The sequence below is a fragment of the Prinia subflava genome, chromosome 12 (genome assembly GCF_021018805.1).
Source record: "Prinia subflava isolate CZ2003 ecotype Zambia chromosome 12, Cam_Psub_1.2, whole genome shotgun sequence".
NCBI lineage: Eukaryota > Metazoa > Chordata > Aves > Passeriformes > Cisticolidae > Prinia > Prinia subflava.
Window position 1 is genome coordinate 9304839 of NC_086258.1, and position 11775 is coordinate 9316613.

General features: G+C 48.6%; 2 protein-coding genes across 5 annotated transcripts in view; one reads left to right on the forward strand and one right to left on the reverse strand.

Annotated features, from left to right (window-relative positions):
- The window catches only part of GSN (gelsolin), a 20590-nt gene extending 19604 nt beyond the window's left edge, over window positions 1-986 (forward strand). For all 3 annotated transcript variants that reach the window (XM_063410320.1, XM_063410319.1, XM_063410318.1), the window contains exons 16-17: window positions 320-380; window positions 613-986. In XM_063410320.1, the coding sequence (XP_063266390.1) occupies window positions 320-380; window positions 613-782 (231 nt within the window). In that variant the 3' untranslated portion in view covers window positions 783-986. The remainder of the gene's footprint in view (window positions 1-319; window positions 381-612) is intronic.
- Window positions 923-11535, reverse strand: STOM (stomatin). 2 transcript variants are annotated; one of them, XR_010082028.1, is made up of 8 exons: window positions 11350-11535; window positions 7689-7792; window positions 6760-6832; window positions 5792-5874; window positions 3906-4109; window positions 3312-3446; window positions 1704-2901; window positions 923-1620 (listed from the first exon to the last, which is right to left on the reverse strand). XR_010082028.1 is itself a non-coding variant. In XM_063410321.1 (7 exons), the coding sequence occupies exons 1-7, from the start codon at window positions 11396-11398 to the stop codon at window positions 2707-2709; spliced, it is 843 nt and encodes a 280-aa protein (XP_063266391.1). In that variant the 5' UTR covers window positions 11399-11535; the 3' UTR covers window positions 923-2706. The 2 variants fall into 2 exon arrangements, 1 of the variants encoding a protein (XP_063266391.1); XM_063410321.1 differs by having other exon boundaries at window positions 923-2901.
- Window positions 11536-11775: the final 240 nt, after the last annotated feature.

Consider the following 11775-nt stretch of genomic DNA (forward strand, 5'->3'; position numbering starts at 1 on the left):
ACACATCAGCCACAAGGCAATCTTGTGAGAGATTCTTCAGAGATGAAGTTTTATGGAAAAATGTTCAAACATCTGCTACTTTCCCCTGATATTTTAAGCTAGTGTGGAATTTGTTCAAGGGTCTACAATTCATGTGGATAAAATGCAGGCAAAAAACTTCACATTACTGACCAATAGAAGTTTGGTCATGTTGGTCAATAACCCAGGCACACTAGCACGAGGATTTTCTGGTCACACTCTGTTCACTGAGGCTTTATCTAAATTATCCCTTCATAAAGCGAATGATTGTTGCTGAAGTAATTCATATTTTTATCTTTAGGTCTTTGTATGGATTGGGAAAGATGCCCAAGAAGAAGAAAAGACTGAGGCACTGAAGTCTGGTAATGTCACATTTTCCTCTCTGAACTATCCCTTTCTCATTTTCCCACTTTGTGATCATGACTCATGCAATTTACATTGTGACCAGCAGAGATGAAACCACAGGGTACAAACCTTCAGCGGGTAGTTTTGTTCAGATGGCCGAGGTGGAGCTGCCTCTGTGGCAGCCATCCAGGCCCAGCTGAGGGGCTGCTGCTGTGCTGGTGCTCAGCCCTGCCCTCCCTGTGTCCCCAGCCAAGCGCTACATTGACACAGACCCGTCCACGCGTGACAAGAGGACCCCGGTGACCATTGTCAAGCAGGGCTTCGAGCCCCCCACCTTCTCCGGCTGGTTCCTGGGCTGGGACGACGACTACTGGGCTGTGGATCCCCTGCAGAGAGCAATGGCTGACGTGGATGTGTGAGGAGTGTTGGAACAGAGTAAGTTCAGTGCCTTCGACGCCTTCGAGAGCTCCTTCCTCCTGCAGGATGGATGCTAACGAGGGAATGATGTTAATAGCCAATTAGCTGTGCAATAATTTCCGAAAACAATCACGACCAGTCATTGACCCCACTCCTTGCTTTGATTATATTTAATACAATAAAGCTTGTATGAAATACGGGAAGAACGGAAATGGTGGGGTTTGTTACAAAAAAGAAAACATTAAAGAGCAGCTGTGGATGCCATGTTTGAACACACCTTAGAAACCAAAACCTTCTTTGTGCCATCTTTTGCACATGGACTTTTTACTAAAAGGTTACAGAGATCATTTTGAGGAGTTTAGGACTGCTTTGCTTTCCCCTCTTCAGAATTACATGCATTTGAGACCCCGATATAGAGTATTTTACTCTTTCAGAAACTCACTCATTAGTAAACAGCATGTTTTTATTCAAGATGAGAGCAAAAGGCATCTTGTGGTGTCAACAAGAATTCACAGAGGTGGCACCTGCAGCGGGAGTTACAGTGACTCATCTTCCCCAAGGATTAACTTGGAGCTGTGCAGTTGCTCTGGTTCCCACTCCAAGTGCCTGAGCACAGCAATGCTAAGTATTCCTGCTTTGTTAACTGATTCTCCTGCTCTCAGCCAGAAGAAAAGCTCAGCTTACATGAGCTGCCACCGTGACAAACACAGAGTGTATTCCTTTGGTGATGCAGAGGAAAACCTGCCCAACAGACGGGCACAAAAGCAACAGCACTTGGGAATGTCCTGCCAGTGACAAAGGCACAGCTTGTCGAGGCACAGGTACCCAGGCCTAGAACACCTGTAAACACAGAGCTGATTGGAGCAGAAAGGGCACAGGAAACAGCACGGAGTTACACTGGCCAGTGGGAGAAGGGCACTTACATCACTCATCTTGGGGTTCCACTTCCACTGCCATGTCCCACAATTTAAAGATGTCAGACTCAGTGCTGGTGGCAGCCTGACGAGCCTTCTTCCCCACACTGCCTCCAAATCTTCTCTTATTTTTCTGTACTACAGAGGTACAAAACAAGAAGTTTAACAGCTTGGGTGATGTGAGCTGAGGCTCAGCTGCTTTGGGGATGAAGTGTAAGCCCTTATTGACACCTGAACCCCTCCAGGTCTGCACAGAGCAGCACCAGCAGGTAAAGCACCAGTGCAGCACCTTCTTTTAAACACCACTCCTCCCTTCTAGTTACAGACATGTCATTTCCTAGAGAAATAAAGTTGAGGTCTAGATAAAATGCAGCACTTCGGTTTTTAAAAATATTTTTAGGAGAAACAGATACAGGCAGAGCTTTTTCAGTGCTTTCAAGCAGTGTAACTCAGTGCAGACACAGCCCCATAACAACAGCAGCTCATCAGTGACCACAAGCACGTTGTATCCATAACTACGGCATGTTTGTGCCATTCCTGGGTGGCAGAAAGACAGAAAGTTCCACCAGCAACTGTTTCTCATCAATGGGGACTGGTTTAGAGAGCACCAGCCTGATTTTCAGGAGTCCCCAGCACATTATTCCACTTCCTTTGCAAGGCTACAGAGCCATTTAGTGGAAGGAACAATTCCAAATGCTGGATCACCTCTACCACAACTGGTTTTCTATTGTATTTTAAAAAGAGGTTTTGGATTAGAGGTGTCCCATCCAGGACAATATGGATAAAGCTTATTTAAGATCACAACCTACTTGTACTCCTGAGAGGCTTTCAAATTCAAATATTGCGATTTCCCACATTCACAAACGTTACATACAAGTTCCATAACACGCTCAGTAAAACAAAAAGGTTCCTCAGCAGACCCATTTTGCTAACACTGCCACAAGCTACACTAGACAGGGAATTCAGTGCTGCAAACATGGGCTGACCCCGAGCTCGCCCCTCCCGAGCCTCTCTACTCCTTCAGACCTAGCAGGCCCTGCAGGATGTTTATGGGCAGGGGGAAGACGATGGTGGAGTTCTTCTCGGCAGCGATGGTGGTCAGGGTCTGCAGGTAGCGCAGCTGGAGGGCAGCAGGAGACTCTGTGATCACCATGGACGCCTCCTTCAGCGCCCTGGACGCGTTCATCTCCCCCTCGGCCGCGATCACCTGCGGGGCAAGACCAGAGACCCTGAAATCATCCTGCACAGGGGGAATGGGGAACCCACAGGCTGATTCCAGCCCCAGGAGGTACCAAAGCCACTGGGGAGTGACCTGCCCTGGGCACCTGCCCTCACCAGGCACAAGCCACTCCTGTGCCTGGTGTCCTCCCCTCCAGAATGCAGCATCACAATCGCTGGCATTGAGTCTTGAGAATGCAGTGCAAGCATTTATGCTGTCTCCAAAAGCTTTTGTGCTTCTTCCAGCACTGCCTCTCCAAACCAGAGGCACTCCCCACAGATAGCTGACAATACTTTCTCCCTCAAGCTGTACTTTTTTGTATCTACAAGGGCTTGAGAGGGAATGGTGTATGTCTTACTTGGGAAAAACCAAATGCAGCCCCGGGGCTGATGCATTACCTTGGCTCTGGCCTCCCGGGCAGCCTCTGCTTCTGCAGCCATGGCCCTCTGCAGCTGGACAGGCAACTTCACATCCTTGATCTCCACACGTTCCACCTTAATGCCCCAATTGTCTGTGGCGTCATCAAGTGTGACCTGCAGGAGGCAGCACAGGTAAGGGAAGCCACACACCTGGCTCAAGCTAATGCCCAGATTTGAAGAATGATCCATAAGCCAAATGAATTCTCTTCAAATGTTCAGACTTTCAGGGCTTTAGTATTTGCAGTATGATTTGACAGCTTTAAGAACACAACTGTTTTGAACTAACAACCCCCCAGAGCTTGATTAATGTATTGAAGGAATTCTGTGGCAGTTTCCTTCAACAGTGAAGGACTGACACAAGGATCCAGGGAAGCTCTCCTCTCCTGTAACCCTGGTTCCCACTGGCCCTTAGTGCTTTAGGCTTTTTTACAGAGTGCCCTCCCAAGAGATCCTGTCAGGGCTTTGCCAACAGCTCCAAAGCACAACTTATCACTCAGAGATAAAATAACTCCACACCTTTAAGCTATCCATGCTTAACCTGCTGTTTGATGGGCTGCTCGCAGCTGCTCATACCTGCATGCTGTGTGCGATTTCCTCGCGGTCAGAGAGGATCTCAGAGAGGCTCTTGGTGCCCAGGACATTCCTCAGGGTGGTCTGTGCCAGGAGCTGGGTGGCCGAGTGGGCGTTGGTGATGTTTGCCACGACCAGGGTGGCGTTCTGCACCCTGTAATAAACCACTCCATCCACGTTAATTGTCACCGAGTCCTTGGTCAGGATCTGAAAAGTGGGGAAAGCACAGAGTGTTCCATAAATACAAAGTTAATTATTATGACAATCACGTATTTGTTTTACTACACCAAGTTCTTGTTCCCACTGTCCTGAAAACAGAAGTCCTTATACACATATGCTGCATGTGAATGTGTCACAGTGTTCACAAAGCTCTCAGTACAGCTCTGCAAAGCTGAGACTAAATATGGGATTAGAAACTTCCCAGTGAAAAGTACATTCCACTAGCTTGGCCCTTATGTTATTTTTAACCCACTTCCTCGAATTCACAGAGGGATCTGCAAGACATACCAGTGACAGGAAAAAGAGGAAAAGGCAGAAATGATTTACTCTGAAATTCACCTTCACTTGGGAAGGTTTAAGCAGTGAATCTGGCAAGGAATCACAGCCAGGCAGGTGCCCGTGGTGCCTTTCAGTGAGGTTACACCAGGGCTGTGTGGAGACTGCTGCAGAACTGGGACAGGAGGGTGCCACTGCCCAGGGGAGCTCAGAGAACCAGGGCCGTGCCCAGAGCTGCCCTTGTTCCATGGTACACAATTACCTTCAAGACTGACCTGCCCTGTCCCTTCCCAAACCGCCTCTTTTAGCAGGCTTTTCATAACACAAAAGCTAAAGAATGATCAGCATGCACAGAAATCATGTTGAACAAACAAAAATGGATTTCTGCCTCTGTGTAAGGAACATAAACAAACCTAAATCCATAAGCGTAATTCAATCAAGTCAAAAGAAAAACCGGATTACTGCTGCCCTCACTGATGGTACATCAGCAGCTGCGAGCACATTCTGCCTGCCAGTGATTAGGTTTCTCCCAATTACCCTTTAGATGCACCAGGACAGCTGCCATTTGTCTCAATCCACAACTCACCGTGAGCAACAGACCCACGAGCAGATGTGACAGGAAACAGATGCACACACAGGTTGCATGGAGCATCTCTGTCTCGCAGAATGCACGTGATACATGAGTGATATGATACCATTATAATCATCAGGACACAATTGTTCACTAACTTATTTTTGGAGGGATGGTTGGGTTTTATTCTTTTGTATCCATCGAGTTGGCAGCACTGAGTTCAGCTGGCTTAATGCTCTGGAGACATTCTGCTACAAAGTCAGGATGTCCAAGGAAATCAGACTAGTAATCAAAGTAATTTTTTTGTTCTTTAGGGTGGCAGAACCCTCATCATGTTCCTGGGCAGGGCACAGGAGCCACGTGCACACAAACCCAGCAAAGGGAGCTGACCCCTCATTCCCCCAGTTGCTATAAATAGCCTTGGATGTACACACCAATTTCATTCCCTTTATACATGTAGATAAATTGGCACAGGACAGATCCCTGCTGTGCCTGGAAATCTTCCACATTTCACAGAAGCAATTAGGGAATGTTGTATGGAGCCCAGCAGCTTCGTTCCAAACCCCTCCCATCCCAGCTCTCGGGCAATATTCAATTATCTCATTTGGTCCTCGGAGCATCATCTGTTTTCTTTCAGTGCTCTTCCCTTACTGCATGACTTTTCTAAGGGATAAATGCATTCTTCACAATACATTGCACCTGCACAGGGATCTGTATTCAAACTGCACATTACCCACTCTTGAGAGGGGAGAAGGAACTGCAAAGCACACAAAATTCTGCAAGTACTGTACTGTAGTAGATGCAAAGATGAAAGCAAACTCACCTCCTGAGGAGGGATATCAAAAGAGATGGTTCTCATATCAACTTTGATAAAGCTGTCTGTGCAAGGCAGGACAAAAAACAAACCTGTGCCAAAAACAAGAAGATGTGAAAATGGGTCATTAGAGCAGATAAAACTGTTATTTGAATAAGCTGAAATCCAACTGTTATGGCTGTGCACCTCTTTGTGAGGAGCTCAGCAGCACAACATTTGTTAGTGGCTTCCAAACCTAGGTAAGATTTGCAAAAATGCATGCTGAGAAACTTCAATTTATCTGGGTATCACTTACTTGGAGAATTTTAACATGTGGAAATAAAACAGTCCCAGAACTATTAACAGCTATTTTTAAAAATGTCCCTACATAGTTACTTGTGAGGACATCAACCTCGTGCCTTCTGTTCTGGTGGCTCACTGAGACTCTGCAGCTTTACAGCAATGTGGAACATTGCAAAGCCTGGTGAAAAGGAAGGAAGAAGCCACTGCCCCTTTCTGTCGCTTTGAGCAGCAGGAGCAACAGCTGAAAGCAACATTCTTGCAGATCTCAGAGTTTCTAATATACACAGGCAACTTGTCAAAATTATCAAACACTGCTGGCTCCTGTTACTTCTGAAGGACTTCAAGGATTTCAGACTCATTGGGTTTAACTGATACATCAACTTCTTTTTCCAAATAACCCATTTGAAAACTCCCTTTACATTTAGTGCTTTTGATTCTGCCTGCACATCATAGGTTAACAAAGGAGATCTGGGTAAAATTAAGTTTGCTGGCTTCTCAATCCAGAGTATGAATCAGAACTTGATGAGCTGGTAGAGACCCACGAGGCTCATAAAGCCCAATTTGTGTTGTAATGCCTCCTCTTACTGGAAGTAACAGAATTCTTGAGAAATCCATTTGCCACTTTCCTGTGCTGTCTCTACACCATTATTGTTTTGCTGATGACTAACTGGAACGAATTGCTGTCCAGGACATACCTGGTCCCTTTGCTCCCCCCTTCAGGATGCGTCCCAGTCTGAAGATGATGGCTCGCTCGTATTCCTTGATGATCTGGAACACATTGTTGGATATCACACACGGCTCTCCACAAGTCACATGCTGGATTCCAAATTATGCACACACCAGGCTACGACACTCCCGAGTCTCAAATTTAATACACATTTCTCTACTGGCTGCTTTTGAGAATTTTAGCCTAAACTTTATTGTCAAAAAGCAAAGAGCAAGAGGAAAAAATCAGGACAATAGTCCACAGGAAATACTCTCAACGGGATGGCACCTGGGCAGGTCCAGGCACCAGCAGCAGCCATCAGGAGTTTCCTGGCAACACCACAACAAAGTGCAGCATTTGTGACCCAGCAGGAATTTTTCCAGCTCCAATTCTGATGCCATATCAGCCAAGCCAGGAGGAAATAACTCCTTCTGCCTGGAAACTGCAAACATCAACTTCAGAGGGGTCACAGACAACCCTGTGTCTTCAGATGTGTCACACGCAGCCATGTCCATGTACATCAGTACAGATTTCTATTTACAGACCTCATATTTAGGTGTGTGATATACAGGGAGAGATCTCCTTAAATAATAAAATATCAGTTCTCTAAGAGTAGTTATGGGCTCTTGCAATTATTCTGATCATTCAAATGAGCTTATTTACTAATGACAACTGGGCAGATGTAGTAAAAACATCAATGCAGGAATTATTTTGACCAAATTTTGTAATACTACCTTCAATTTTGGTTTGAAGATGAATGCCCTGAAGTGCTGGGGTCTGCTATCTACTGTCTGCTACAGCTCAAGAAAGAAGAGTTGGATTAATTTGTGTTTAGAAAAGGTAAATCCAATTGAGAACAGTAACAGCCACTCTGCATTGCTTAAAGTTTTAACCCAACTTAGCAGTGAACGATTTTACCTTTATGCACATCCATATTGATACAGGAAATGTAAGAACAGTGAAAACAAGTGAGGTGATCACCAGGATCCATCCACATACACCGAGGCCAGTATCGGTATCATCTACAAAAGAGCAGAAATTTTCACTTTTTTAAACCCAAGAGTGCCTATTAAAGTGCCTAAATTGGATATTTATGTTGAATGTTCTTTGAAATAAGTCACTGTTAGCACTACTCCTCTGGCCAAGTGCATTAGACCAGAAATCAAATTAAAAGCCAAATTCTGCTTTGATTTCCAGCGGTCTCTAAGTTGTGCGAGATAGCTGAGGGCAGAATGCTGTCAAAGTAGCATTTATGCAGAGGCGTGCCAACATTTAAGCTTCAGTTCTCCAATGCCTTTCTCTCCCCAGCTTTTTCTAGCAGAGTAACTCAGGAAAGTGGAAATCACGTTCCTTTGTTTTGTGAAAAGTCAGAGGAATCTCGTGTAAGGAGTAAAACACAAATACCCCCCAGCCTGCCAGCTCTGGGACAGCACTGTTAGAACTTGGGTTCTGTTCCAGCTGTCGTGGGTACAGAGCTAAGGAAACCACAATTCTCAGACCTGTTGGGTCTGGGAAGCTGGATCAGGTACAAGATTAGCTGGATGTGAAATAAAACCTCCATAAAGAATTTCTTGGCCACAAACTCCTCATGCCTTATTTCTCTACCAGGAAAAGAGACCAGCTGAAGGTAACTCTGGGATCAAATAACGAGCTGGTGGTTTCAGAAGCTACCCAGCCACAGCAGTGACAAAATGTGGGCTGGGAGGCATTCACAGAGCTACAGGAAGTTTCTTATCCTGCCACCTGAGACTCCCAAGGGGCTGCCAGGAGCCCGCTGCCAAGCAGGGATGTCCCAGGGTGGCATCCAGCACTCACAAACATCACCTGCCTACCGCGGAGATTCGCAAGTTCATGTAGATGTCACACCTCAAATGATGTCAAATTTCAAGATTGAGCAAAGAGGTTGCTTTATTTAACACCAATGTGTTGTTTTTCACAATACAAGAAAAGAGAGAGATGCTGTCTTGTGGAAAACCCTATGAGACACAAGAAACATGCCTGGCATTTGTGGGATGAGCCAGTTCAGAACCATCTCATCACAGCACTGGGATAACTTCATCAAGAAGCAGCTCTTGCCTGATTTCTCTGTGAGGTTCATTGAGCTCTTGCCTGATTTCTCCGTGAGGCTCACTGACACTGCATCCTGAGAGCAGCCAGCTCACAGCACCCAACCTGGCAGAGCTGGGGCAGAGGTGATGCTGCAGCTCCTGCAGGTGATCCCAGCCCTGCCCACCCCACAGGCTGAAAACAAAGGCCTGACCTCGCACTGAGTGATGCCTGACAGAATCCCTAAACCTGCCACTGCAGTTTTCTCCTGAGCTAAAAGGCAGGCAAGCCCACACCTTGGATTTATAGCCTGCTGTGGTGGGCAAATCTAAGTGGGCAATAAAAAAATGCAAATATTCTAGAGCAACCTCTTCAAGAAATAAACCACAAGGAGAAAGACTATTAAAAAAATAAAAAATCTTAATTGAATCAGCTTTCAATGCCTTTAAGGCTCACTGGAACAGTTATTGTTACTTCAGCAAGAAATTATCACTTGGACCATCAAACTGTATTAAGAATTTATAATACACACTTAGTGCTGGAGGCTAAGATGGAAGGGAAAGTTCTTGTTACAGCTTGAGGTGTGGCACATGTTTCATTTGTGATTTATTCCCTTTTGCAAAAACTCCACAATCCAAACAAGCACACCACTGTCAAGCAGCAAAAATGTGCCCTGACTGTAAACAAAATGCCAATTTCAAAGTGAACTAGATGTCTTCACAGATGCTTCTCAGAGCATTTCACTTGGGAAATACCCCAAATTACAACATACAATAACCAAAACTACGTCTAATGCCACTTAGTCCACATTTTATTGCGATCACATGAGAGCTGCAGGAGAATCCACCTCAGCAGTGCGTTCAGGAAAGGCTTGCAGAGACAAGATTGCCACCGACGTGACCACGGTGAGGTATTAATAACTGACATAGTTACACATGAAATGGAGATCCTCTCCAAGGATACCACAACCAGCATGTGCCACTGGGCATCAGGCCCAAAGAGATCCACAGTTATTTATACAACAACTCAAATTACCCTGCCAAAGGCTTCATATACAAAGTCACCTTATAAATGCACTTCCTTCTCTGGTTGCAAACAAAAAAATCATACAATAAATCAGGGCTTTTCCATTGCCTGCTTCTGAACAATGGAGGTAACAAGAAAACATTCCAGTTTCCAGTGAGTGAAACTGTCAGTTCTGCTATCTCAATGCATCTCCAAAACATCCTGAGCCGTGTCACACACCAACACCACCTAACTAGAAGGCAAAACTCACATCAGTACTGATACCAAGAAGTAAAAATTCAGTATAAGTCATTGCCCCACCTGAGGATTTCTACCACTTCCTCCAGTCACACCTAGACAGGATTTGGCTGCAGCGAAAAGCCACAATAGTGTCAAAAGACAACCCCCAAATTCTCCTTGTTCTCATTTACTGGTGCAGCGCCCCAGGGATTGCTTCTGTTGACTCTGCTTGTCATTATTTGCGTACTTTTCCTCTTAGTGATCCGATTTACTGCACAGGAAACGAAACCACGCACCACAGAAACAGACCCGAGTTACGCCACCGGGCGATGCTCCGGCAGTTCCCGAGGGCGCTGCGAGGACCTGCCGGGAACCGCCACCCGCGGCCACGGTGCCCGGAGAGCCAGCGGGGTCAGCCCCGCCTCACCCGGGGCTGGGAGCTCAGCATCGCTCGTCACCCGCGGATGGGGGCTCAGCATCCTCCGTTACCCGGGGATGGGGGCTCAGCATCCCCCGTTAGCCGGGGCTGGCACTCAGCATCCCCCGTTAGCCGGGGCTGGCACTCAGCATCGCTCGTCACCCGCGGATGGGGGCTCAGCATCCTCCGTTAGCCGGGGCTGGAGGCTCAGCATCCTCCGTTAGCCGGTACTGAGGGCTCAGCATCCCCCGTTAGCCGGGGCTGGGGGCTCAGCATCCCCCGTTAGCCGAGGGCTCCGCATCCTCCGTTAGCCGGGGCTGGCACTCAGCATCCCCGTTAGCCGGGGCTGGAGGCTCAGCATCCCCCGTTAGCCGGGGATGGCACTCAGCATCCCCCGTTAGCCGGGGCTGGAGGCTCAGCATCCCCCGTTAGCCGGGGCTCAGCATCCCCCGTTAGCCGGGTCTCAGCATCCCCCGTTAGCCGGGGCTCAGCATCCCCCGTTAGCCGGGGCTGGGGGCTCCGCATCCCCCGTTAGCCGGGGCTCAGCATCCCCCGTTAGCCGGGGTCTCAGCATCCCCCGTTAGCCGGGGCTGGGGTCGCTCCGGTGCCGCCGGTGACCCCTCGGCAGCCGGGGCTGAGGGAAGCAGAGGCTGCCCGGGAAGCGAAGCACGACCGCTCCTCGCTCCTCCCGCGGGCTCAACTTTGGTGAAACATCTTCAAACTTTCCTCTACGGCTAAATAAAGCAATAATTAAAACCGAAACGAAAAAGCGGAGAGAGAGAGACACGAAGGCGCCCCGATGGCGCGAGGAGCGGCCGCTGCGGGGCCGTTTGGGGACAGCCCCCTGCCCGCTCCCCCTGCGGCCGTTACCTGGCGGCCGCCGGGACTTGTGCGGTAACCCCGCTTCGTGATCTGCCATGGTCGCCGCGTCCCCTCAGAGCCGCCTCAGAGCCCGTCCCGCGTCCCCTCAGAGCCGCCTCGGAGTCCGTGCCCCGTCCCGCTGCCCCTCGGAGCCGCCCGAGCGCCGTCACGGTCAGCGCCGCCCCCTCGGAGCTCCCTCAGCGCCGCCTCAGCGCCGCCCGCGCGCCCGCCCCGCGCGCTCCGGGCGTGGCCGCGCGCGCCCGCCCCCGCCGCGAGGCGGCGCCACTGCGGCAGAGCGCGCGAGGGCGCGAGGGCATGAGGGCGTGAGGGCGTGAGGGAGAGCCCTGAGGGAGCGCCCCTGAGGGAGAGCCCCTGAGGGAGAGCCCTGAGGGAGCGCCCCTGAGGGAGAGCCCTGAGGGGGAGCCCCTGCGGGAG

Excerpts from the sequence above, each read along its gene's own strand:
- STOM (XM_063410321.1), bottom strand. The coding sequence starts at position 11,398 with ATGGCAGATCACGAAGCGGGGTTACCGCACAAGTCCCGGCGGCCGCCA. Across the intron at positions 6,833-7,688 it reads CAATATGGATGTGCATAAAG|ATCATCAAGGAATACGAGCG; the intron begins GTAAAATCGTTC and ends AATGTGTTCCAG. Across the intron at positions 5,875-6,759 it reads GGGGGGAGCAAAGGGACCAG|GTTTGTTTTTTGTCCTGCCT; the intron begins GTATGTCCTGGA and ends TTTTTGGCACAG.